This window comes from Chiloscyllium punctatum, unplaced genomic scaffold (assembly GCF_047496795.1).
Source record: "Chiloscyllium punctatum isolate Juve2018m unplaced genomic scaffold, sChiPun1.3 scaffold_1071, whole genome shotgun sequence".
NCBI classification, from domain to species: Eukaryota; Metazoa; Chordata; class Chondrichthyes; order Orectolobiformes; family Hemiscylliidae; genus Chiloscyllium; species Chiloscyllium punctatum.
Genome location: NW_027310805.1, coordinates 6,830 through 34,627, shown reverse-complemented (window position 1 = coordinate 34,627; position 27,798 = coordinate 6,830). Strand labels below are relative to the sequence as shown.

At 53.6% G+C, this 27,798-nt stretch overlaps 1 protein-coding gene across 1 annotated transcript; it reads left to right on the top strand.

Annotated features, from left to right (window-relative positions):
• On the top strand, positions 1-25,818 carry LOC140474560 (transferrin receptor protein 2-like; the record flags this gene model as incomplete). Its single annotated transcript, XM_072567717.1, has 10 exons — positions 1-179; positions 2,464-2,583; positions 4,729-4,811; positions 6,844-6,907; positions 11,082-11,149; positions 11,331-11,404; positions 14,070-14,154; positions 16,587-16,817; positions 18,017-18,157; positions 24,161-25,818. Coding segments are annotated over 10 exons (1,291 nt in total), but the record flags the coding sequence as incomplete, so codon positions are not given.
• Between the last annotated feature and the right edge of the window lie 1,980 nt (positions 25,819-27,798).

Below are 27,798 nucleotides of genomic sequence, written 5' to 3'. Positions count from 1 at the left end.
CAAGTTACAGGGTCCTGCGGCACCCCCACTCTGGGAGGGCAGTCTCCCTGGCATCTCCTACAGGCTGGGCCCTGCCTTGGAGAATCCTGGAGATCAGCTCCAGGTCAGCATCACCAGTCGCATGGTTCCCACGAGGATCAACAATGTCTTTGGCTCCATCGATGGCTTCTCGGAACCCGGTGAGGATGGCGCTGCGTTTTCGTGACTAACCACAAGGGTAGGCTGTGGGAGGGGCTGAGCAAGGGTTATCCAGCCCCATGCTTCCTGCCCCTTACCCACCCAACGCACACCCCATCTCCTAACTCTTACCCTGTCCTCTTCACAACCCTGTGCTGCATTTACCCTGAGCCCAAAAAAACCTCCAAGTGTTCGATTCTCACCTTCTGTATCTAACCCTGTGCTGTCCCTGTCCTGGGGAGTGTTTGTTGGGGGGACAGTGTAGAGGGAGATTTACTCTGTGTCTTACCCTGTGCTGTCCCGATCCTGGGAGTGTTTGATGGGGACAGTGTAGAGGGAGCTTTACTCAGTATCTGACCCTGTGCTGTCCATGTCCTGGGAGTGTTTGATGGGGGGACAGTGTAGAGGGAGCTTTACTCTGTATCTAACCCCGTGCTGTCCGTGTCCTGGGAGTTTTTGATGGGGGGACAGTGTAGAGGGAGCTTTACTCTGTATCTAACCCCGTGCTGTCCCTGTCCTGGGAGTGTTTGATGGGGGACAGTATAGAGGGAGCTTTACTCTGTATCTAACCCCGTGCTGTCCCTGTCCTGGGAGTGTTTGTTGGGGGGACAGTGTAGAGGGAGCTTTACTCTGTATCTAACCCCGTGCTGTCCTTGTCCTGGGAGTGTTTGATGGGGGACAGTATAGAGGGAGCTTTACTCTGTATCTAACCCCATGCTGTCCCTGTCCTGGGAGTGTTTGATGGGGGGTCAGTGTAGAGGAAGCTTTCCTCTGTATCTAACCCCATGCTGTCCCTGTCCTGGGATTGTTTGATGGGGGGACAGCGTAGAGGAAGCTTTACTCTGTATCGAACCCCGTGCTGTCCCTGTCCTGGGAGTGTTTGATGGGGCGACAGTGTAGAGGGAGCTTTACTCTGTATTGATGCAGGCTGTCATTGGTGTGTGTGTGTGTGTATGTGTCAGTGAATGTGTGTATTTGCGTGTGGGTGAATGCGTGTGTGAATGTGTGTATATGTGTGAATGTGAGTATGTGAGTATGTGCGTGTGAATGTGTATGTGTATTTGTGTGTGTGAAGGTCTGTGTGTGTTTATGTGAGTGTGAGAGTGTGTAAGTGTAAGTGTGTGTGAAATCCCGGTGGCTGAACTGGAGCTGTGAAAGTGACTGTGGAAGCTCCCTTGCCTTCTGAGTGATTGATGCCAGAACACTGTGAAGACTTCAAGAAGGAGTTGGATTTGGGGCTGAAAGGTTTGGGCAGGTCAGAGGGACAGGGGACAGAGTCAGTTATGAGGCATGATCAGTGGTGCAGGCTCCAACCGCCAATTGGCTGGCAATGCCTACCTTTGTACGAGATGAGGAACAGCCTCTCTCACTCTCTCTCACTCTCTCCATCTCTCTCTGTCTCTCTCTCTCTCTGTCTGTCTCTCTTTCTCTCTCTGGGCTCTCTCTGTCTGTCTGTCTCTCTCTGGGCTCTCTCTGTGTCTGTCTCTCTGTCTCTCTCTCTCCGTCTCTCTGTCTGTCTGTCTGTCTGTCTCTCTCTGTCTCTCTCTGTGTCTGTCTCTCTGTCTCTCTCTCTCCGTCTCTCTGTCTGTCTGTCTGTCTGTCTCTCTCTGTCTCTCTCTGTGTCTGTCTCTCTGTCTCTCTCTCTCCGTCTCTCTGTCTGTCTGTCTCTCTGTCTCTCTCTGGGCTCTCTCTGTGTCTGTCTCTCTGTCTCTCTCTCTCCGTCTCTCTGTCTGTCTGTCTCTCTGTCTCTCTCTGGGCTCTCTCTGTGTCTGTCTCTCTGTCTCTCTCTCTCCGTCTCTCTGTCTGTCTGTCTGTCTGTCTCTCTCTGTCTCTCTCCACCCCCCCCCCCCCCCCCCCCCCTCTGTCTCTCTCTCTCTCTGGGCTCTCTCTGTGTCTGTCTCTCTCTCTCTCCGTCTCTCTCTGTCTCTCTCTCTGTCTCTCTCTCTCTCTCTGTCTCTCTCTGTCTCTCTCTCTCTGTCTCTCTCTCCGTCTCTCTCTCTCTCTCTCTCTCTCTCTGTCTCTCTCTCTCTGTCTCTCTCTCCGTCTCTCTCTCTCTCTCCCTCTCTGGTCTCTCTCTCTCTCTGTCTCTCTCTCTCTTGTCTCTCTCTCTCTCTCTCTCTCTCTCTCTCCCGTCTCTCTCTCTCTCTCTCTCTCTCTCTCTGTCTCTCTGTCTCTCTCTCTCTCTCTGGGCTCTCTCTGTGTCTGTCTCTCTCTCTCCCTCTCTCTCTCTCCGTCTCTCTCTCTCTGGGCTCTCTAACACTCACTGCTTTCTCTTCCCTTTTACAGATCGCTACATCATCTTCGGGGCTCAGCGAGATTCCTGGGGGAATGGGGCTGCAAAGTCCGGGGTGGGCACTGCTATTCTTCTCGAATTGGCCCAGACCTTTTCCCAAATGGTGGCAAACGGTAAGAACCAGCCCCTTTCTCCCGGCTTGGAAATGGCCATTCAGCCCTCTGACTCCGTGCTACCACAGGTCAATCCTTCCAGCTGTAGGCCACATCTACACATCTCTCTCTGTTCCATCCTCCTGTTCCTCTTTATCTTGCCCTGACCGTGCAGAGATGTTTTTGACCCAGTTTATGTCCCTCCAGGTCGCCCATCTGCAAATCCTCACCAGCGGCTGGTCAGCCACAGGGGTCTTCACACCCGGCTCTGACTGCTGCTGGATCACTCTGTACCCAGACAAAGCTCGGTGGGGTGGGGTGGGGGGTGTCGGGGTGAACTATGGGATCTGACTCCCACCACCCCATCTCCAAACCCAGGCGCGGTGCCGGTCCCACTGTCCTGACGTGACAGAGAGCGGGTGAGCCCTGGGTGTTGACCCATGACCTTTGTGCCTCTGGTGTTTCCCTCAGACCTCAGGACCCCTCCACAGTCTCTGTACTCTTCCACGTATGGCTGTGTGACCTCTGATGACCATCACCTTGAACTCGTGACCCCTAATAATTGGGTCCCTGACTCTGGGGAAAAAGCCTCTTGCTATCCAGCCTGTCTATACCTCTCATGATGTTGTCGACCTCAATCAGGTTCCCCCCTCAACCTCCGTCTTTCTAATGAAAATAATCCTAATCTACTCAACGTCTCTTCATAGCTAGCACCCTCCAACCAGGCAACATCCTGGTGAACTTCCTCTGCACCCTCTCCAAAGCGTCCACATCCTTTTGGTAATGTGGTGACCAGAACGGTACTCAGGATTCCAATTGTGGCCGAACCAAAGTCCTGTACAACTGTGAAATGACATACCAATGATTTGGAGATGCTGGTGTTGGACTGGGTTGTACAAGGTTAAAAAAATCACATAACACCAGGTTATATTTGGAAGAACTAGCTTTCGGAGTGCCACTCCTTCATCAGATGGTTGTGATGACAGCTTCCTGATGAAGGAGTGGCATTCTGAAAGGTAGTGTGCTTCCAAATAAACCTGTTGGATTATAACCTGGTGTTGTGTGATTTATGACATACCAACCTCTTGTACTCAATACCCCGTCTGATGAAGGAAAGCATGCTGTATGCCTTCTGGACCACTCTATTGACCTGCGTTGCCATCTTCAGGGAACAATGTACCTGAACACCCAGATCCCGCTGTACATCAATTTTCCCTCGGGCTTTATCACTTACTTTCTGAGGTACCCTTAGTGACCCTCTGCCAGGACTATCTCGGTGTCAGACCTGCTTCCGAGAAAGGGGTCCCTTCACCGTGTTCCAGGATTATCAGCACGGGTTATTGTGGTCGGACGGTCTTGCTTTGTGGGTGGCACGGTGGCTCAGTGGTTAGCACTGCTGCCTCACAGCGCTAGAGACCCGGGTTCAATTCCTGCCTCAGGCAACTGACTGTGTGGAGTTTGCACATTCTCCCCGTGTCTGCGTGGGTTTTCTCCGGGTGCTCCAGTTTCCTCCCACAGTCCAAAGATGTGCAGGTCAGGGTGAATTGGCCATGCTAAATTACCCGTAGTGTTAGGTAAGGGGTAGATGTAGGGGTATGGGTGGGTTGCGCTTCGGCGGGGCGGTGTGGACTTGTTGGGCTGAAGGGCCTGTTTCCACACTGTAAGTAATCTAATCTAATCTAAACTATTCCCATCAAAAAGATGTCTGGGTGACAGCGGCTTGCCCTATAATCATAGGTGGTCACATCTCACCGACAGGGGGTGGGTGGGAGCTTTGCAAATGGGTACGAGGCATTGCCAGCTTTTCTGGATTGGTCTGGAGCATCCTTATCCCCAGGAGGTGCAGGAATAATCATGCCTTCAGAACCAGCAACTCCCAGCATGAACGCTGTGGAACCAATACTTTCCCAACTTCCACTGATCAGGACCAATTGCAAGAATGCCAAATTTCAGGCACTCGCACAGCAATTTATATCTCAGCGGAAAAAGGCACTGATTGGTTGGCCAGTTGACTCTGATTAGCTGAGAAATTGCAGCATTGATCCTGATTGGCTGAGGCATTGCCATGTTGATTACCAAGGGAGGCAGGCCAGGTTGATGTTGAGGATATTTACCCTCCCGCTGCGCTGTTTCCCAGCCGACACTAACTGTGGCCTCCTCCATTAGGGTTCAGGCCGCGGAGGAGCTTGCTCTTTGCCAGCTGGGACGCAGGAGAATTCGGCAGTGTCGGCGCCACCGAGTGGCTGGAGGTAGGGCATGGGGCATAGGGGACTGGTCAGGGGAGGAGAGGGGAGGGGTCATGGTCAGGAGAAGGGAGTGGTCATGGTGAGGAGAGGGGAGGGGTTGGGGAGGAGAGGGGAGAGGTCGCGGGGAGGGGTCGCGGTGAGGAGAGGGGAGGGGTCAGGGTAGGAGAGGGGAGGGTCACTGGGGAGAGGATTGAGGTCAGGGAATGTGTTACAGGAGTGGGGTAACAGGAAGGAGAGTGGTCATGGGGGAGGAGAAAGTGAGGGAGTACAGGAGAGTGGTCATGGGGGAGGAGAGAGTGAGGGGGAACAGGAGAGTGGCCATGGGGGAGGAGAGAGTGACGGGGAACAGGAGAGTGGTAATGGGGGAGGAGAGAGTGACGGGGAACAGGAGAGTGGTAATGGGGGAGGAGAGAGTGAGGGGGAACAGGAGAATGGTCATGGGGGAGGAGAGAGTGAGGGGGAACAGGAGAGTGGTAATGGGGGAGGAGAGAGTGAGGGGGAACAGGAGAGTGGCCATGGGGGAGGAGAGAGTGAGGGGGAACAGGAGAGTGGCCATGGGGGAGGAGAGAGTGAGGGGGAACAGGAGAGTGGTAATGGGGGAGGAGAGAGTGAGGGGGAACAGGAGAGTGGTAATGGGGGAGGAGAGAGTGAGGGGGAACAGGAGAGTGGCCATGGGGGAGGAGAGAGTGAGGGGGAACAGGAGAGTGGTAATGGGGGAGGAGAGAGTGAGGGGGAACAGGAGAGTGGTAATGGGCGAGGAGAGAGTGAGGGGGAACAGGAGAGTGGTAATGGGGGAGGAGAGAGTGAGGGGGAACAGGAGAGTGGCCATGGGGGAGGAGAGAGTGAGCGGGTACAGGAGAGTGGCCATGGGGGAGGAGAGAGTGAGGGGGAACAGGAGAGTGGTAATGGGGGAGGAGAGAGTGAGGGGGAACAGGAGAGTGGTAATGGGCGAGGAGAGAGTGAGGGGGAACAGGAGAGTGGTAATGGGGGAGGAGAGAATGAGGGGGAACAGGAGAGTGGCCATGGGGGAGGAGAGAGTGAGGGGGAACAGGAGAGTGGCCATGGGGGAGGAGAGAGTGAGGGGGAACAGGAGAGTGGTAATGGGGGAGGAGAGAGTGAGGGGGAACAGGAGAATGGTCATGGGGGAGGAGAGAGTGAGCGGGTACAGGAGAGTGGCCATGGGGGAGGAGAAGGGAGGGGATACAGGAGAGTGGTAATGGGCGAGGAGAGAGTGAGGGGGAACAGGAGAATGGTCATGGGGGAGGAGAGAGTGAGGGGGAACAGGAGAATGGTCATGGGGGAGGAGAGAGTGAGGGGGAACAGGAGAGTGGCCATGGGGGAGGAGAAGGGAGGGGATACAGGAGAGTGGTAATGGGCGAGGAGAGAGTGAGGGGGAACAGGAGAATGGTCATGGGGGAGGAGAGAGTGAGCGGGTACAGGAGAGTGGCCATGGGGGAGGAGAAGGGAGGGGATACAGGAGAGTGGTAATGGGCGAGGAGAGAGTGAGGGGGAACAGGAGAGTGGTAATGGGCAAGGAGAAGGGAGGGCTGGAAAGGGGTTGAGGACCAGAGGGAGGAGGGAAGGGCTGGGGAAGAAGGGTAGGGGCCAGGCCACGGTGTTGTGGGGGGGCTGGACAGGGGTAGGGAAGAAGGAGGGAGTGGAACCAGGAGAGAGGGTATTGTCAGGAGGGGAGTGGGGTGCTGATGTCATGGAAGGGGGAGAGGTCATTGGAGCGAGGGTGGTGAGGAGGGGTGGGTTTGGAGGGGGTGCAGTGAGAAGTGGAAGGAGAGATGAACGGTTAGAAAAGGCAAGGTGAGAGGTCGAAGGAGGATGGGAGGGGTGACAGAATGGGTCAGATGAAAGGTCAAGGAGACAGAGTGAGATCGGGACCGGAGTAGAGAGATGCGGAGGGGATAATCCAGGTCTGGAGCAATAGGGAGGGATCCTTTAAGGTATGTTTCAGGAGCTAATGGCTTCTGTAAGGCCTCTAGGATGTTAAAGCGTCTGAGTAAATCCTCTGTGAATCCACCTGCAGGGTTACCTGACTATGATGCACCTCAAGGCAGCAGCTTACTTCAGTCTCGATAAAGCTGTCCTGGGTAAGAATCTTCCTTCCCTTCCATCTGAGAATATCCTGAGCAATCCAGTTGCTAATCCCTGAATCCAAGGGTCTCTTTCTTGGCCATTTCCCCATCAGCCTGACCTGTTCCCTGCCACTCGGTCACTTTTCTGAACTTACACGGTGGATGTGATATCGTAACATCAAAGTGCTGAATCCACAGTCCAGAGACGCAGACCGTCATTCTCACATTGGGCCCTTCTGCCTGTTTAGAAATCTAGGCTGTTTGGCTCTCTCCACCCCATGGCCCAAGTATCCACAAGGCTTCCCTGGGCTAGGCCCAGCGCCTGCTGGGAATTGGCCAAATATTGAGCGGTGGAAATGGGATTCCTCCCTGTAAAGCCTCTATTTTCAGTGACATTCCCAGAGGTAACTGGCCCCTCAATTGCCCCACCCCCAAAGGCCCCTCAGAATCCTGGATCACTCCACAGCAACAGCCGTATAAGGTAATGAACCACAAAAGTGCAGGACTGTTCCCTCTCTAGCAGCTAATATCTTAACTGGGTGATCAGGCTTTGCGGCCTACTCTTCTCCCACCTCAGTCTGAAGACATGATTTGGAGATGCTGGTGTTGGACTGGGGTGTACAAAGTTAAAAATCACACAACACCAGGTTATAGTCCAACAGGTTTAATTGGAAGCACTAGCTTTTGGAGCGATGCTCCTTCATCAGGTGATTGTGGAGGGCCTGATCGTAACACAGAATTTATAGCAAAAATTTACAGTGTGATGTAACTGAAATTATACATTGAAAAATTGATTGTCTGTTAAGCCTTTCATCTGTTAGAATACATTGATAGTTTCACTTCTTTCATGTGTAAATCACAAAACCCTTTTTTTTAAAGTTGCATTCTCGGGTTAGCTGTTAACAATGGTGATAGCTAGACAATATGTTGAAGGTGTTAGCCCCCTGTGTTCTCTGTCTATGACCTGATGTTTAGATTGATTCTAATCTAAAAAGTGAGATAACAGAGTTTTATATAAATTCATGCAGTTTTGAGCTCAGAGTTCTACATGAATGTATGTGGTTTTTGAGCAAAGTGCAATGTAACTCTGAAAGTACAAATTCACCCCATAAAATATATGTGTGCATGTGGGTCTTTGTCTGTCTGTGTGTGTCTGTCTGTCTGGGGTGGGGGTTGTTTGTGTGTGTGTGTGTGTGTGTGTGTGTGTGTAGTGAGTGCAGTGTCTCAAGTCTGTGAGGGGGTGCATGTGTGGGAGTGTGTGTGTCTAAAAGGGTGTGTGTGGGTGTCTGTGTTGAGGCCCTCCCTATGGGGACCGAACTTAGCTATCAGCCTCTGCTCAGCCACTTTCCTCTGCTGCCTGTCCCGAAGTCCGCCTTGGAGGATGGTCACCCGAAGGTCCGAGGCTGAATGTCCTGGACCACTGAAGTGTTCGCCAACTCATCCCACGTACTTCTCGTGTCGGCGACTTTTACTGCCTTCCAAAGGTACACAAAGCCAACACACCGGGATGTCCCATCATGTTGGGCAATGGGACCCTGTGTGAGAATCTCTCTGGCTATGTGGAAGGCATCTTGAAACCTATTGTACAGGGGATCTCCAGCTTCTGTCGCGACACTACAGATTTCTTACAGAAACTCAGGACCCACAGACCAGTCGAACCGGGAACATTCCTCGACACAATGGACGTTTCCGCACTCTACACCAGCATCCCCCACAATGATGGCATCGCGGCAACAGCCTCAGTACTCAACACCAACAACTGCCAGTCTCCAAACACAACTCATCCGCTTTATCCTCGATCACAACATCTTCACCTTTGACAACCAATTCTTCATCCAGACACATGGAACAGCCAGGGGGACCAAACTTGCACCCCAATATGCCAACATTTTTATGCACAGGTTCAAACAAGACTTCTTCTCTATGCAGGATCACCAACCAACATTGTACACCAGGTACATTGACGACATTTTCTTCCTCTGGACCCATGGCGAGGAGTCACTGATAAAACTACACAGTGACATCAACAAGTTTCATCCCACCATCAAACTCACCATGGACTACTCTCGACTATCTGTCTCATTCTTGGAGACACGTGTCTCCATCAAAGATGGACACCTCAGCACCACACTCTACCGCAAACCCACAGACAACCTCACAATGCTACACTTCTCCAGCTTCCACCCAAAACATATTAAAACAGCCATTCCCTATGGACAAGCCCTACGCATACACCGGATCTGCTCAGATGAGGAGGAACGTGACGGACACCTGGAAGTACTCAGGGATGCCCTCACAAGAATGGGGTACGATGCTCAACTCATCGACCGCCAGTTCCGACGTGCCACAGCAAGGAACCGTAATGACCTCCTCAGGAGACAGACACGTGCTGCAACTGACAGGGTACCCTTCGTTGTTCAGTACTTCCCAGACGCTGAAAAATTACGCCATGTTCTTCGTGACCTGCAACACATTGTCAATGAGGATGAGCACCTCACCAAGACCTTACCCACACCTCCACTACTTGCCTTTAAACAATCACCAAATCTCAAACAGATCGTTGTTCGTAGCAAACTGCCTGGCTCTCAGGACAACTCCATACAACCCTGTCACGGTGGATGCTGCAAGACGTGTCAGAGTGTGGACATAGATACCACCATTACACGTGGGAACACCTCCCACCTTGTACATGGCAGGTACTCATGTGACTCAGCCAACGTTGTCTATCTTATACGTTGCAGGCAAGGATGCCCGGAGGCATAATACATTGGGGAAACCGAGCAAAGGCTACGACAACGGATGAATGGGCACCACACAACAATTAACAGACAGGAGGGTTCCCTCCCAGTTGGGGAACACTTCAGTGGTCCAGGACATTCAGCCTCGGACCTTCGGGTGACCATCCTCCAAGGTGGACTTCGGGACAGGCAGCAGAAGAAAGTGGCTGAGCAGAGGCTGATAGCTAAGTTCGCTACCCATAGGGAGGGCCTCAACCGGGACCTTGGGTTCATGTCACATTACAGGTGATCACCATTGCACTACACACACACACACACACACACAGACACACACACACACACACACATATTCCTACACACACACACATTCCTACACACACACACGTTCCTACACACACACACAACACACACGTTCCTACACACACATTCCTACACACACACACACTCTCACATACACACGGACACAGGTACACACAGATGCGCACACAGACACCCACACACACCCTTTTAGACACACACACTCCCACACATGTACCCCCTCACAGACTTAAGACACTCTGCACTCACTAGACACACACACACACAAACAACCCCCACCCCAGACAGACAGACAGACACACACAGGCAGACAAAGACCCACATGCACACATATATTTTGTGTGGTGAATTTGTACTTGCAGAGTTACATTGTACTTTGCTCAAAAACTGCATACATTCATGTAGAACTCTGAGCTCAAAAACTGCATGAATTTATGTAAAACTCTGTTATCTCACTTTTTAGATTAGAATCAATCTAAACATCAGGTCATAGACAGAGAACACAGGGGGCTAACACCTTCAACATATTGTCTAGCTATCACCATTGTTAACAGCTAACCCGAGAATGCAACTTTAAAAAAAAGTGAAACTATCACTGTATTCTAACAGATGAAAGGCTTAACAGACAATCAATTTTTCAATGTATAATTTCAGTTACATCACACTGTAAATTTTTGCTATAAATTCTGTGTTACGATCGAGCCCTCCACAATCACCTGATGAAGGAGCGTTGCTCCAAAAGCTAGTGTGCTTCCAATTAAACCTGTTGGATTATAACCTGGTGTTGTGTGATTTTTAACAGTCTGAAGACGGCTCTTTGAGCTAGGCCTCAGGCCTATTGCAGCTGTTCAGGTCCGTCCTGCGTTGCCTGACCCAGCCTCGGGCCTCAGCAGGATAGGGCTAGGTGGGATCGTACTCGGCTGAGAGCCCAGTCAATCTGAGAAACTGTGGGTGCAGGCATCAGAAGACCTCAGAACTACCTGAAGCCTAACTACTGTGGGTTCAGACTCCATGTCTTTGTCACACTGTATAGTTCCCCAGAAGCATTTTGTTCTTTTTTTAACAGACAATTTTCTATTTATTTCGAGTCAACCAGCGCGCAGTGCCCGCACTAATATTTATTCCTTCTCCAGGGACTGGCAGACTACACACTGAGTCTAGTCCGCTCCTCCACAATCTGATGAAGACGACGATTAAGCAGGTTGGTTGTACGAACCCCAGCTGCTGCTGGTTTCTTATACCCTTCTCCCCACATCCCACTGCCACGGCCCGTCCCCATTCCCCACCTCACCCCCTTTCCCAAGCCTTTAGCACTCAACGTCTGACGGACATTGACGACTAGGGCCAATGTCTCTAACCCGGTGTGTCCTCTGTTATGGCAGATCAGCGACTCTCTGCAAGACAATTGGCGATACTACAAACAAATTGTGAGTCGGCCTCTGGAACTCACCGAAATGTAGGTAAAAACTGGGCGGGGGAGGGGAATGCAGTTGCCACAGGGGGGGAAGGAGTTTAGGGAATGTTACGGGGGAAGGGGCATATTCTGTGTCTACTGAGGGCTGAGATAGATTTCCGAATGGTTGGGGAAACAATGGTGAAAGGGCAGGTATCGAAGGGGTGGAGCAGAGTCGAGGGGTGGAATGGCCTCCTCCTGTTCCTATTTCTTACAGTCTATATCCCAGCAGTGAAATCTCACACTCCAAAACGGAAGGGGCGACACAGTGCCTCAGTGGTTAGCGCTGCTGCCTCACAGCACCAGGGACCCGGGTTCGATTCCAGCCTCGGGTGACTGTCAGTGTGGAGTTTCCCCGTGTCTGCGTGGGTTTCCTCAGAGTGCTTCGGTTTCCTCCCACAGTCCAAAGATGTGTAGGTCAGGTGGATTGACCGTGCTAAATTGCCCGTAGTGTTGAGTGCGTTAGTCAGAGGGAAATGGGTCTGGGTGGGTTAGTCTTTGGAGGGTTGGTGTGGACTGGTTGGGCTGAAGGGCCTGTTTCCACACGATAGGGAAACAATGTGGCTGGACTGTTGTAGGCAAGAGTGGGTGTGAGGTTGGGTTCGTGTCATGGGACTCTGTTTTTATGCTCTGCAGAAAAAGGTCTGGTTTAATTTGACCGTTGGGTGTTAGGAGTGAAGCCTTATCGTTGGAGACTGAGGCTGGAGTGACGTCGATCTGCTACCCCTGAGCATCTTGTGGGAGGTGTCTGTGCTCACAGAGTGGTCACACTCCATCCTGAACCTCAGTGCCTGAGAAATGATTCCTAGTCCATCGTTCAGCACTGACTCCAGGCCCAGCTCTGAGAAGGAGCTTTGGCAGCACGCATTCCCAACCACCCATCCCCGGTGTCTGTCGGTTAGATATCGCATCACCTCGACCAGACCCAGAGGATACCGAGCTGGGCAGCTCCTGGGTCTTTTTCAGGGAGTGAGCTCCGTCAGTATGATCTGATAAACGTGTCCCATTTCTATATAAACCCAGTCATCACCAGATCACCCTGTGAGGGCCTGGCTATTGGGCATGACTATCGTAGGCTCTGTGGCCAGGCTGGGGGGCAATGGTTGCACTGTGCCCATGTCAGGGGTGAGAGGGCACAGTATCCCGGTTAGGGATAAGGGGCACCGTGTCCAAGTTAGGGTCAGGGGATACTGGGTCCAGGTTAGGGTTAAGAGCTCACTGTGTCCAGGTCATAGGGGGTTAAGAGGGTGCTACGTCCAGGTTAGGGTTAACGGGCACTGTGTTCAGGTTGGGGTCAGGGGGCACTGTGTCCAGGTTGGGATTATGGGGCACTGTGTCCAGGTTGGGATTATGGGGCACTGTGTCCAGGTTAAGGTTAAGGGACACTGTGTTCAAGTTGGGGTGAGGGGGCACTGTGTCCAGGTTAGGGTTAAGGGACACTGTGTTCAAGTTGGGGTCAGGGGGCACTGTGTCCAGGTTGGGGTCAGGGGGCACTGTGTCCAGGTTGGGGTCAGGGGGCACTGTGTCCAGGTTAAGGTTGAGGGGCACTGTGTCAAGGTTAAGGGTTAAGGGGCACTGTGTCCAGGTCATAGGGGTTAAGGGGCACTGTGTCCAGGTTGAGGTCAGGGGGCACTGTGGCCAGGTTAAGGTTAAGGGGCACTGTGTCAAGGTTAAGGGTTAAGGGGCACTGTGTCCAAGTGGGGATCAGGGGGCACTGTGTTCAGGTTGGGGTCAGGGGGCACTCTGTCCAGATTAAGGGGCACTGTGTCCAGGTTGGGGTCAGGGGGCACTATGTTCAGATTGGGATCAGGGGGCACTGTGTCCAGGTCATAGGGGTTAAGGGGCACTGTGTCCAGGTTGGGGTCGGGGGCACTGTGTCCAGGTTAAGGTTAAGGGGCACTGTGTCCAGGTTGGGGTCAGGGGGCACTGTGTCCAGGTTGGGGTCAGGGGGCACTGTGTCCAGGTCATAGGGGTTAAGGGGCACTGTGTCCAGGTTAAGGTTAAGGGGCACTGTGTCCAGGTTGGGGTCAGGGGGCACTGTGTCCAGGTCATAGGGGTTAAGGGGCACTGTGTCCAGGTTGAGGTCAGGGGGCACTGTGTCCAGGTTGGGGTCAGGGGGCACTGTGTCCAGGTTGGGGTCAGGGGGCACTGTGTCCAGGTCATAGGGGTTAAGGGGCACTGTGTCCAGGTTAAGGTTAAGGGGCACTGTGTCCAGGTTGGGGTCAGGGGGCACTGTGTCCAGGTCATAGGGGTTAAGGGGCACTGTGTCCAGGTTGAGGTCAGGGGGCACTGTGTCCAGGTTGGGGTCAGGGGGCACTGTGTCCAGGTTGGGGTCAGGGGGCACTGTGTCCAGGTCATAGGGGTTAAGGGGCACTGTGTCCAGGTTAAGGTTAAGGGGCACTGTGTCCAGGTTAGGGTTAAGGGGCACTGTGTCCAGGTTAAGATTAAGGGGCACTGTGTCCAGGTTGGGGTCAGGGGGCACTGTGTCCAGGTTAAGGTTAAGGGACACTGTGTCCAGGTTGGTGGGTGCCCCGACCATGGGCAGCACTAGTGTCTGTGATTTCTGCCCCTTGGCCCTGGGTCTAAATGTCTCTCTCTAATGGAGGTGCAGTGTTCCTGAGCTCTCTCTCTCTCTCTCTCTCTCTCTCACCATGATTCTTCTCCACAGCCTACAGCCCCTGACCATGGACAGCAGCGCCTACCCTTTCACTGCCTTTGCTGGTGTCCCCGCCATGGAGCTCAGTTTCCGTCAGGTATGCCAGAGCGGGGACCACCTCCCCCAACACAACAACAACATTCTGCATTTCCATAGAAACCTTACACAGCGCCAATGTGTGACCACGAGCTTGCAGGGTGCGGTCTGACGTAGGGGGGACCACAGAGAGAACAACACAGACAGTGAAGAGCTCGGGCTGAAGAGTTTGGAGGAGGGTTTCAGAGGAGGAGACCGAGAGAGAGAAAGAGAGGGGCAGAAGTTTAAGGAGGGAAGATTCCAGGCCTCAGAAAGCTGACAGCACAGTCATGGAGAGTGGGGCGATGGGAAACCACGGTTGGTCAATGGCCTGGAAGATCTCGGAGGGGCTGGAGGAGGGGGTTACAGAGATAGGGAGGGGGTTACAGAGATAGGGAGGGGGTGTAGGGGATGGAGGGGGTTACAGAGATAGGGAGGGGGTGTAGGGGATGGAGGGGGTTACAGAGATAGGGAGGGGGTGTAGGGGATGGAGGGGGTTACAGAGATAGGGAGGGGGTGTAGGGGGTGACAGAGATAGGGAGGGGGTGTAGGGACTGGAGGGGGTTACAGAGATAGGGAGGGGGTTACAGAGATAGGGAGGGGGTGTAGGGGGTGACAGAGATAGGGAGGGGGTGTAGGGACTGGAGGGGGTTACAGAGATAGGGAGGGGGTTACAGAGATAGGGAGGGGGTGTAGGGGATGGAGGGGGTTACAGAGATAGGGAGGGGGTGTAGGGGATGGAGGGGGCTACAGAGATAGGGAGAGGGTGTAGGGGCTGGAAGAGGTTACAGAGATAGGGAGGGGTGTAGGGGCTGGAGGGGGTGACAGAGATAGGGAGGGTGTGTAGGGGCTGGAGGGAGTGACAGATAGGGAGGGGGTGTAGGGGCTGGAGGGGGTTACAGAGATAGGGAGGGGGTGTAGGGGCTGGAGGGGGCTACAGAGATAGGGAGGGGGTATAGGGGCCGGAGGGGGTTACAGAGATAGGGAGGGGGTGTAGGGGCTGGAGGGGGTTACAGAGATAGGGAGGGGGTATAGGGGCTGGAGGGGGCTACAGAGATAGGGAGGGGGTATAGGGGCCGGAGGGGGTTACAGAGATAGGCAGGGGGTGTAGGGGGCTGGAGGGGGTTACAGAGATAGGCAAGGGGTGTAGGGGCTGGAGGGGGTGACAGAGATAGGGAGGGGGTATAGGGGCTGGAGGGGGCTACAGAGATAGGGAGAGGGTGTAGAGGGTTACAGAGATAGGGAGGGGTGTAGGGGCTGGAGGGGGTTACAGAGATAGGGAGGGGGTGTAGGGGCTGGAGGGGGTTACAGAGATAGGGAGGGGGTATAGGGGCTGGAGGGGGCTACAGAGATAGGGAGGGGGTGTAGAGGGTTACAGAGATAGGGAGGGGTGTAGGGGCTGGAGGGGGTTACAGAGATAGGGAGGGGGTGTAGGGGCTGGAGGGGGCTACAGAGATAGTGAGGGGGTATAGGGGCCGGAGGGGGTTACAGAGATAGGCAGGGGGTGTAGGGGGCTGGAGGGGGTTACAGAGATAGGCAGGGGGTGTAGGGGCTGGAGGGGGTGACAGAGATAGGGAGGGGGTATAGGGGCTGGAGGGGGCTACAGAGATAGGGAGGGGGTGTAGGGGCTGGAGGGGGTTACAGAGATAGGCAGGGGGTGTAGGGGTCGAAGAGGTTACAGAGATACGGAGGGGTGTAGGGGCTGGAGGGGGTGACAGAGATACGGAGGGGTGTAGGGGCTAGAGGGGGTTACAGAGATAGGCAGGGGGTGTAGGGGCTGGAGGGGGTGACAGAGATAGGGAGGGGGTGTAGAGGGTTACAGAGATAGGGAGGGGGTGTAGGGGGTTACAGAGATAGGGAGGGAGTGTAGGGGCCGGAGTGGGCTACAGAGATAGGGAATTGGTGTAGGGGATTACAGAGTTTGGGAGGGGGTGTAGGAGGTGACAGAGATAGGGAGGGGGTGTAGGGGCTGGAGGGGGTTACAGAGATAGGGAGGGGGTGTAGGGGCTGGAGGGGGTTACAGAGATAGGGAGGGGGTGTAGGGGCTAGAAGAGGTTACAGAGATACGGAGGGGTGTAGGGGCTGGAGGGGGTGACAGAGATAGGGATGGCGTGTAGGGGCTGGAGGGGGTTACAGAGATAGGGAGGGGGTGTAGGGGGCTGGAGGGGGTTACAGAGATAGGGAGGGGATGTAGGGGCTGGAGGGGGTGACAGAGATAGGGAGGGAGTGTAGGGGCTGGAGGGGGTTACAGAAATAGGGAGGGGGTGTAGGGGCTGGAGGAGGTTAACCCCTACCCAGTCTCTACACCTGTACCTTTCTCTGACAGGCCGTCTTGCCCTGTAGTTACTGGCAGTACCTGAGGAGAGTGGGAGATATGGGTTATGTGTGGAAAGGGGCCCATCACTGTGTGGCATTGCCTGGTCACAGCAGCCTGCCCTTCCCTCCCTCCTTTAGGAAGACAACCTGGTCAATCCCTTCCTCAACACTGCACAGGACACCTACGAGAACCTGAGAATCAAGACCAAAAACAGACTGCAAGATATTTGTGAGGGAGTGGTGAGGATTGTTGGCCAGATAGCTCTTGAACTGACGTTCAATGACCGGCTCCATCTGAACTACGCAATCTACAGTGAGGTTACTCTGGATTACATCAACCAGTTCCGAACGTTCATGCCAGAGCTAAAGGTAACAAGCATGAGATAATCAGCACAGTTTTATATTTCAGCCGTTACACCGGAGAACCCAGAGCCAATCAACCAACATACACGACAACATATCCAACAGCAGTCCCTGTCCTGGGAGTGTTTGATGGAGACAGTGTAGAGAGGACTTTACTCTGTATCTAACCCCATGCTGTCCCTGTCCTGGGAGTGTTTGATGGGGGGACAGTGTAGAGGGAGCTTTACTCTGTATCTAACCCCGTGCTGTCCCTGTCCTGGGAGTGTTTGATGGGGGACAGTGCAGAGGGAGCTTTACTCTGTATCTAACCCCGTGCTGTCCCTGTCCTGGGAGTGTTTGATGGGGGTCAGTGTAGAGGGAGCTTTACTCTGTATCTAACCCCATGCTGTCCCTGTCCTGGGAGTGTTTGATGGGGGGACAGTGTAGAGGGAGCTTTACTCTGTATCTAACCTTGTGCTGTCCCTGTCCTGGGAGTGTTTGATGGGGGGACAGTGTAGAGGGAGCTTTACTCTGTATCTAACCCCGTGCTGTCCCTGTCCTGGGAGTGTTTGATGGGGGACAGTGCAGAGGGAGCTTTACTCTGTATCTAACCCCATGCTGTCCCTGTCCTGGGAGTGTTTGATGGGGGACAGTGTAGAGGGAGCTTTACTCTGTGTCTAACCCTGTGCTGTCCCTGTCCTGGGAGTGTTTGATGGGGGTCAGTGTAGAGGGAGCTTTACTCTGTATCTAACCCTGTGCTGTCCCTGCCCTGGGAGTGTTTGATGGGGGACAGTGTAGAGGGAGCTTTACTCTGTATCTAACCCTGTGCTGTCCCTGTCCTGGGAGTGTTTGATGGGGGTCAGTGTAGAGGGAGCTTTACTCTGTATCTAACCCCGTGCTGTCCCTGTCCTGGGAGTGTTTGATGGGGGACAGTGTAGAGGGAGCTTTACTCTGTGTCTAACCCTGTGCTGTCCCTGTCCTGGGAGTGTTTGATGGGGGTCAGTGTAGAGGGAGCTTTACTCTGTATCTAACCCTGTGCTGTCCCTGTCCTGGGGAGTGTTTGATGGGGGTCAGTGTGTTATAATTCTGTTATGAAGCCGAATGGAACGAATGACCAATATTTGCTTCTGTTTCACATTGTCCTGTTTGGTTTTCCTTCTCCCTGTCTCTCACTGATGCCCCCCCCCCCCACCCCACCTCGCCCGTCCTGTTTGGGTGCCTATCAGAGTCGGGGACTCACTCTCCGATGGCTGTATTCTGCCCGTGGGGATTTCCTGCGTGCGGCCGAGCGACTGAACAACCTCATCAGCACGTCAGCAGTGGACAATGAGGCCCTGAACCGCATGTACAACGATAAGATTATGAGGGTGAGTGTGAGACTGGGGTATGCCTATCCCAAAGGGGTTTGCAATGGTAGTTCTGTCATGGGACAGCCTCTGACCACGCCCTCTATCCTGTCGCAGCAACAAAGCGACTGTCAGGGGGTGCGTCGATCGCTCTTAAAGCCAATTGCAGAAGGGGATTAAAGGGCTTCACTCGCTGTGGGATCCTGAGCATATGGGAGGGCAGACAACGATGGGATGGCCAGAACTGTGCTGGAGCGAGGGTGTGAGACAGGGGTATCTGTGTCGAACAGGGAAGGGGCAGGGCTATATGTGAGGGAGGGAGTGGGGTGAGGGGTATTTGTGAGGGAGGGCATAGGAAAGGGCTATTTGTGAGAGAGGGGTTAGGGAAAGAGGTATTTGTGAGGGACAGGGAAGTACGGGTATATGCAAGCAAGGGGCAGCAGATGGATATTTGAGGGACGGGGAAGGGACAAGGGTATATGTGAGGGACAGGGGTATCTGTGTGGGACGGGGGTATCTGTGTGGGACAGGGGTAACTGTGAGGGACGGGTAACTGTGTGGGACGGGGGTAACTGTGAGGGACGTGGGGTATCTGTGTGGGACAGGGGTAACTGTGTGGGACAGGGGTAACTGTGAGGGACAGGGGTAACTGTGAGGGACAGGGGTAACTGTGTGGGACAGGGGTATCTGTGTGGGACAGGGGTAACTGTGTGGGACAGGGGTATCTGTGTGGGACGGGGGTATCTGTGTGGGACAGGGGTAACTGTGAGGGACAGGGGTAACTGTGAGGGACAGGGGTAACTGTGTGGGACAGGGGTATCTGTGTGGGACTAGGGTATCTGTGAGGGACAGGGGTATCTGTGTGGGACAGGGGTAACTGTGAGGGACAGGGGGTATCTGTGAGGGACGTGGGGTATCTGTGTGGGACAGGGGTAACTGTGAGGGACAGGGGTATCTGTGTGGGACGGGGGTATCTGTGTGGGACGGGGGTATCTGTGTGGGACGGGGTAACTGTGTGGGACGGGGTAACTGTGTGGGACAGGGGTAACTGTGAGGGACAGGGGTAACTGTGTGGGACAGGGGTAACTGTGTGGGACTAGGGTAACTGTGAGGGACAGGGGGTATCTGTGAGGGACGTGGGGTATCTGTGAGGGACGGGGGTAACTGTGTGGGACTAGGGTAACTGTGAGGGACAGGGGGTATCTGTGAGGGACGTGGGGTATCTGTGAGGGACGGGGGTAACTGTGAGGGACGGGGGTATCTGTGAGGGACGTGGGGTATCTGTGAGGGACGGGGGTAACTGTGAGGGACGTGGGGTATCTGTGAGGGACAGGGGTAACTGTGTGGGACGGGGGTAACTGTGTGGGACAGGGGTAACTGTGTGGGACAGGGGTAACTGTGAGGGACAGGGGTATCTGTGTGGGACAGGGGTAACTGTGAGGGACAGGGGTATCTGTGTGGGACAGGGGTAACTGTGAGGGACAGGGGTATCTGTGTGGGACAGGGGTAACTGTGTGGGACTAGGGTAACTCTGAGGGACGTGGGGTATCTGTGAGGGACAGGGGTAACTGTGTGGGACAGGGGTAACTGTGTGGGACAGGGGTAACTGTGTGGGACTAGGGTAACTGTGAGGGACGTGGGGTATCTGTGTGGGACAGGGGTAACTGTGAGGGACGTGGGGTATCTGTGTGGGACAGGGGTAACTGTGTGGGACGGGGGTAACTGTGTGGGACTAGGGTATTTGTGAGGGATGGGGGTATTTGTGAGGGACGTGGGCTATCTGTGTGGGACTAGGGTATTTGTGAGGGATGGGGGTATTTGTGAGGGACGTGGGGTAACTGTGTGGGACGGGGGTATCTGTGTGGGACGGGGGTAACTGTGGGACAGGAGTAACTGTGTGGGACGGGGGTAACTGTGAGGGACGTGGGGTATCTGTGAGGGACGTGGGGTATCTGTGAGGGACGGGGGTATCTGTGTGGGACGGGGGTATCTGTGTGGGACGGGGGTAACTGTGTGGGACGGGGGTAACTGTGTGGGACGGGGGTATTTGTGAGGGACGGGGGTATTTGTGAGGGACGGGGGTATTTGTGAGGGATGTGGGGTATCTGTGAGGGACGGGGTATCTTTGAGGGATGGGGGTAACTGTGAGAGACAGAGGGTATCTGTGAGGGATGGGGTAACTGTGTGGGACGGGGGTATCTGTGAGGGATGGGGGTAACTGTGAGAGACAGAGGGTATCTGTGAGGGATGGGGGTATCTGTGAGGGATGGGGGTATCTGTGAGGGATGGGGGTATCTGTGAGGGATGGGGGTATCTGTGAGAGATGGGGGTAACTGTGAGGGACAGGGGGTATCTGTGAGGGACAGGGGGTATCTGTGAGTGACGGGGGTATCTGTGAGTGACGGGGGTATCTGTGAGGGACGGCGGGTATATAGGAGGGATGGGGGGTATCTGTGAGTGACAGGGGTATCTGTGAGTGACAGGGGTATCTGTGAGTGACAGGGGTATCTGTGAGGGACGGGGGTATCTGTGAGGGACAGGGGTATCTGTGAGGGACAGGGGGTATCTGTGAGGGACAAGGGGTATCTGTGAGTGACGGGGGTATCTGTGAGGGACGGCGGGTATATAGGACGGATGGGGGGTATCTGTGAGTGACAGGGGTATCTGTGAGGGACGGGGGTATATGTGAGGGACGGGGGTATCTGTGAGGGACAGGGGTATCTGTGAGGGACAGGGGTATCTGTGAGGGACGGCGGGTATATAGGAGGGATGGGGGGTATCTGTGAGTGACAGGGATATCTGTGAGGGACAGGTGTATCTGTGAGGGACGGGGGTATATGTGAGTGACAGGGGTATCTGTGAGGGACAAGGGGTATCTGTGAGTGACGGGGGTATCTGTGAGGGACGGGGGTATCTGTGAGGGACGGGGGTATATGTGAGTGACGGGTATCTGTGAGGGACGGGGGGTATATAGGACGGATGGGGGGTATCTGTGAGTGACAGGGATATCTGTGAGGGACGGGTATCTGTGAGGGACGGGGGTATCTGTGAGTGACGGGGGGTATCTGTGAGGGACAGGGGTATCTGTGAGGGACAAGGGGTATCTGTGAGGGGCGGGGGTATCTGTGAGGGACGGGGGTATCTGTGAGGGACGGGGGTATCTGTGAGGGACGGGGGTATCTGTGAGGGACGGGGGTATCTGTGAGTGACGGGGGGTATCTGTGAGGGACAGGGGTATCTGTGAGGGACAAGGGGTATCTGTGAGGGGCGGGGGTATCTGTGAGGGGCGGGGGTATCTGTGAGGGGCGGGGGTATATGTGAGTGACGGGGGTATATGTGAGTGACGGGGGTATCTGTGAGGGGCGGGGGTATCTGTGAGGAACGGGGGTATCTGTGAGGGACAGGGGTATCTGTGAGGGGCAGGGGTATCTGTGAGGGGCGGGGGTATCTGTGAGGAACGGGAGGTATCTGTGAGAGACGGGGAGTATCTGTGAGAGACGGGGAGTATCTGTGAGGAACGGGAGGTATCTGTGAGAGACGGGGAGTATCTGTGAGAGACGGGGAGTATCTGTGAGTGACGGGGGGTATCTGTGAGTGACGGGGGTATTTGTGAGGGACAGGAGTATGTGTGAGTGATGGGGTATCTGTGAGGGACAGGGGTATCTGTGAGGGACAGGGGTATCTGTGAGGGGCAGGGGTATCTGTGAGGGGCAGGGGTATCTGTGAGGGGCGGGGGTATCTGTGAGGAACGGGAGGTATCTGTGAGAGACGGGGAGTATCTGTGAGAGACGGGGGGTATCTGTGAGTGACGGGGGTATTTGTGAGGGACAGGAGTATGTGTGAGTGATGGGGTATCTGTGAGGGACGGTGGGTATATAGGAGGGATGTGGGTATCTGTGAGGGATGGGGGTAACTCTGAGAGACAGAGGGTATCTGTGAGAGATGGGAGTAACTGTGAGGGACGGGGGTAACTGTGAGAGACGAGGGGTATCTGTGAGTGACGGGGGTATCTGTGAGTTACAGGGTATCTGTGAGGGACAGGAGTATGTGTGAGTGACGGGGGTATCTGTGATGACGGCGGGTATATAGGAGGGATGGGGGTATCTGTGAGTGACGGGTATTTGTGAGGGACGGGGGTATATGTGAGTGACGGGGGTTATCTGTGAGGGACGGGGTATCTGTGAGGGACGGGGTATCTGTGAGGGACGGGGTAACTGTGAGGGATGGGGGTATCTGTGAGGGATGGGGGTATCTGTGAGGGATGGGGGTATCTGTGAGGGACTGGGTAACTGTGAGTGACAGGGTAACTATGAGGGACGGGGGTATCTGTGAGGGACAGGCGGTATATGTGAGGGATGGGGAGTGTCTATGAGTGATGGGGCTATATGTGAGGGATGGCAGGTATATGTGAGGGACGGGGGTATATGTGAGGGACGGGGGGGTTATGTGAGGGACGGGGGTATATGTGAGGGACGGGAGATATCTGTGAGGGACATGAGGTTATATGTGAGGGACAAGCGGTATCTGTGAGGGACGGGGGTATCTGTGAGGAACGGGGGTATCTGTGAGGGACAGGTGTATCTGTGAGGGACGGGGGGTGTATGTGAGGGACGGGGGTATATGTGATGATGGGGGGTATCTGTGAGGGACGGGTGTATATGTGAGGGACGGGGGGTGTATGTGAGGGACGGGGGGTGTATGTGAGGGACGGGGGGTGTATGTGAGGGACGGGGGGTGTATGTGAGGGACGGGGGGTGTATGTGAGGGACGGGGGGTGTATGTGAGGGACGGGGGGTGTATGTGAGGGACGGGGGGTGTATGTGAGGGACGGGGGGTGTATGTGAGGGACGGGGGTATATGTGAGGGACGGGGGTATATGTGAGTGACGGGGGTATATGTGATGACAGGGGTATATGTGAGGGACGGGGGGTATCTGTGAGTGACGGGGATAGCTGTGAAGGACGGGGGGGTATATGTGAGGGACGGTGGGTATCTGTGAGTGACGGGGATAGCTGTGAAGGACGGGGGGGTATATGTGAGGGACGGTGGGTATCTGTGAGTGACTGGGGGTATATGTGAGGGACGGGGGGTATCTGTGAGTGACGGGGATAGCTGTGAAGGACGGGGGGGTATATGTGAGGGACGGTGGGTATCTGTGAGTGACTGGGGGTATATGTGAGGGACGGGGGGTATCTGTGAGTGACGGGGATAGCTGTGAAGGACGGGGGGGTATATGTGAGGGACGGTGGGTATCTGTGAGTGACTGGGGGTATATGTGAGGGACGGGGGGTATCTGTGAGTGACGGGGATAGCTGTGAAGGACGGGGGGTATCTGTGAGGGATGGGGTGTATATGTGAGGGACAGGGTATATGTGAGGGACGGGGGTATCTGTGAGGGACGGAAGGTTATATGTGAGGGACGGGGGTATCTGTGAGGGACGGGGGTATCTGTGAGGGACGGGGGTATCTGTGAGTGACGGGGGGTGTATGTGAGGGACGGGGGTATCTGTGAGTGACGGGGGGTGTATGTGAGGGATGGGGGTATATGTGAGGGACGGGGGTATATGTGAAGGACGGGGGTATATGTGATGACAGGGGGTATCTGTGAGGGACGGGTGTATATGTGAGGGACGGGGGGTATATGTGATGACGGGGGGTATCTGTGAGGGACGGGGTGGTGTATGTGAGGGATGGGGGTATTTGTGATGACGGGGGTATATGTGAGGGACGGGGGGTATCTGTGAGGGACGGGGGTATCTGTGAGGGACGGGGGTATATGTGAGTGACGGGGGGTGTATGTGAGGGACGGGGGTATCTGTGAGTGACGGGGGGTGTATGTGAGGGATGGGAGATATCTGTGAGGGACGGGAAGTTATATGTGAGGGACGGGGATATCTGTGAGGGACGGGGTGTATCTGTGAGGGACGGGGTATATGTGAGGGACGGGGGTATCTGTGAGGGGGTGTCGGTGGAATGTGCCTAGTATCTCCTGAAGCCCTCTGTGCGCTGGAACATTGCCAACAGGTGGAGTTCTACTTCCTGTCTCAGTACGTCTCTGCCACTGACGCACCTTTCCGGCACATTCTCCATGGACGGGGTGACCACACACTGGAAGCCCTTTACAAACATTTCCAGCTGCTTAAGGACCAGCCGAGCAAGTTTGACGAGAAGAAGTTCCGGAAGCAGTTGGCCCTGGTGACATGGACCCTGCAGGGAGCTGCCAACGCTCTGAGTGGAGACGTCTGGAACATTGGTAACAACAGCTTCTAGAACGTCCAGATCATCAACACCGTTGACTTATTCTTCACTGACCCTTCACTGAGAGAGGGAGCGTGCTGTGGGCCTCCTCAAACCCTGCCAGACTTGATTTGATCACCACTCGTTCGAGGCTTCCATGCAGCTCCCCTCCTTTCTGTCCTCTGCTCATCCTTCACTCCTCTCCCCTCCTTTCCCTGCCTTCTCATCTCTTCCTCTCCTCACCCTTCCCTCCTTCTCCCCTCTCCATCCTCACCTCTCCTCCACCAGTCTCCTCTTCTCCCACTCTTCCTTCACACACTCGCTCCCTCCGAACCTCTCTCTTCCTCCTCCAACCCTTCCCAGGATAACCAGGGGTGGAGGGGGTGAGTAAAGAGGACTCCCCATTGCCATGTCTTTCTGATCAACACCAGATGGCATGTCAGTTCATGTCCCATGCATCTTTATCTCTGTTTCCGACTCCCCACCCCACATCACTTTCTCCCCATATTTCCCTCCTCTATCTTTCCATCTTACTCTTCTGTTTTTCCAATAATTTTCAGTTTAAATTTCAAATCTCTATTGCCTAAGGTTAGATTCTCCGACACAGATGGGGGTGTTGGAGGGAGGTTCATTCTTGACTCTGGTCCTGTGATAACTTTTATGCCCCCTTCACGATCTGGTGGTGAGTAATCTGAGGTCATCGTGACAAAGTTAAATATGAATGGTACCGAAACAGGCCATTTGGCCCACCTGCTCCATGCTGCTGTTTCTGTTCCATATGGACCTCCACTCCCATTCCTCCCTTTACATGTTGTACAAGTATAGGAAATTAGGAGGAGCGGGCCTCAAGCCTGCTCCAATTTGAGAGAGCTTTGAAGATTCACAATCCTCAGAAGTGTCCCCTTGACCATCAGAGATAGGAGCAGATGGCCATTCAGCCCATCAGATGTGTGCTGCCATTCAGAGATCACTGCTGACCTGATAATCCTCAGGTTCTGAAACAAGGTCTTCTATGCCTCAGTCAAACTGCCCCTTAGCCTACCAGCAGAGTTTCACCCCCTTCACCTTCTTATTCCTTTCTCCCTCCTGTTTATCCAGTTTTCTCTTGAATGCTTTGACACTATATTTGCCTCAACCACTTTGAGGTAGCAAGTTCCCCATTCTCACCGTTCATATACCACATAAGGAGATTTCTCTTCACGACCACAGTGACTTTTTGGTGTTGATGATCTCTATGTATCCGCAGTCTAATCTCTGCAAGAGTCTGTCTCATGAAATTTTCCAATATAGTTTTGAGGATATCTTATGATGGTCATGATTTGGAGACGCTGGTGTTGGACTGTGGTGTTGAAAATCCCACCAGGTTATAGTCCAATAGGTTTATTTGGAAACACTAGCTTTCAGAGCGCTGCCCCTTCATCAGGTGGTTGTGGAGAATAAGATTGTAAGACATGGAATTTATTGCAAATTTATTCTGTATCTTACGATCTTATACTCCACAACCACCTGATGAAGGAGCAGTGCTCCGAAAGCTAGTGCTTCCAAATATACCTGTTGGACTCTAACCTGGTGTTGGGTGATTTTTAATCTTATGATAGCTTCTCTTTTCTAGTGAAAATAATGTAGTTGTGTTCAGTCTTAAGTCAATGCCTCTGTCATGTTCTTTTCCAGAAAGTAACTTAAAGATAGGAATTTAAAGTGAATAGATGAATGGCTAAAAAATGTCACAGCAAATGAAATTAGATTGTGTGTTTGTGTCTAGACTCTGGTTGTCATCAATGATTGTTTAATTTATCAGGGACAGTGATCACTATAAATTATTTTTGTAATATATTGTTAATTATCGGAAGCAGTGCCTTCCATAATTCTAACAGTTATACTGGCTTTGAATGGAAAAGCATCTACTGTTTGCTAGAAGCCAGGTGGTAGAGGCAAGTTGTTGGCAATGCTCAGGTTAGTCAAGCTGCCATTTTGTAGTTTTCCCTGTCTTCAATGGCAGCCATTTTGTAGTGCTCCCTATCTTCAGTGGCAGCCATTTGCATTGGCCCCATGTTGGCTGGCCACTTGCAGCGTCCTGTGTCTTCATCAGCAATCTGCTATCTTCAATGGCAGCCATTTGCAGAGTCATCTGTCTTTGTGTGGACATCTGCCATACCTCTATCCCGCCATCATTATGATTCCTGTGTGGAATCTCCTTGGAGATTGCAGGCTGTCTGGTAGGATCTTTTTTAATGCTTTCCTGAAGTGTAGACTGATCCTTAATTTGTTTTGAAAGCAAAAACTCTAAGGAGTTATTGGTGCTAAGTCAAACATCCGAAATCCAATGCGGGAACACCATTGCCTGCAAGTTCCCCTCCATTGCCCATCCTGACTTGGAAATATCTCGCCATTCCTTCAGTGTCACTGGGTTAAAATCTTGGAATTCCTTCCTCAATGGAACTGCGCATGTTCCAACACTTAAGTGAAGTGCAGGGGTTCAAGAAAGCAGCTCACCTCCCACCTCCTGGACAGCTAAAGATCGACAATGGTGCTTATGATCCCTTTAGAAATGTATCCCTTGCAACGCCCAACTCCCCACCTACACCCTAAATCTGACTGTTCTTGAAATAGAGACAAAGAAATGGCAGCAGAGCATTGCCAATAGGAGAGACATCATTGTACGAGGGGCACATCAGTATTGGGACCCTCTAGTACGAATACTGCCATTAATCTATCAGCTATTGATAAAGAAAACGTGTTAATTATCGGGAACAGTGCTTCTCATAGTTCAGCACATTGCTTACTTGTTGACGCCGAGTTATTTACCCCCACTGACCTGAGTCTGTTGTGTACCTACTTGTTTATGCTTTGGTTGGTTTGATGTGCCAGTCTAATGAGGGGGTCAACCTGTAACCACATTGGCCATACCCACTGCTCTGCCCACTCTCTTCCTCCCAAGCGTAATGTGCTCTGGATCGAGGGGTGCAGAGTTGAGGGAAGATGGCAGTAACTGAGGATGGGCTGCGGGGGAAAGAGGGTGTGGTGTTCAAATCCCACCACAGCAGCTGGGTAAAACTTGAATTCAATTACTAAAATCTGGTCTCGGTGACGGTGATTGTGAAAATATCACTGATGCGCTTTCGGGAAGGAATGATGCCCTCCTTCTGCCTGGTGCCAACATGCTGGTGCCTAGGCATAATGAACTTGTTCAAGAGGCATCAGATTTCAGGGCCCATCTGTTCTCTCTCCACCCACCCCCACCCCCGTCCAAGACTCCAGAACCCTCAAATGGAGCTTGTGGAAAAGGGCAACATGGGCAGCTTCCTGACCAAAATTTGCCATGTGCACAGCAGCTTCTGGGATCTTGCCGTGCAAGATTCACATGCAAAATCTGTGCAAGACTATTTTTCAATAGTTCTCTTCCCCTTCCGCCCCACAACTTCCAA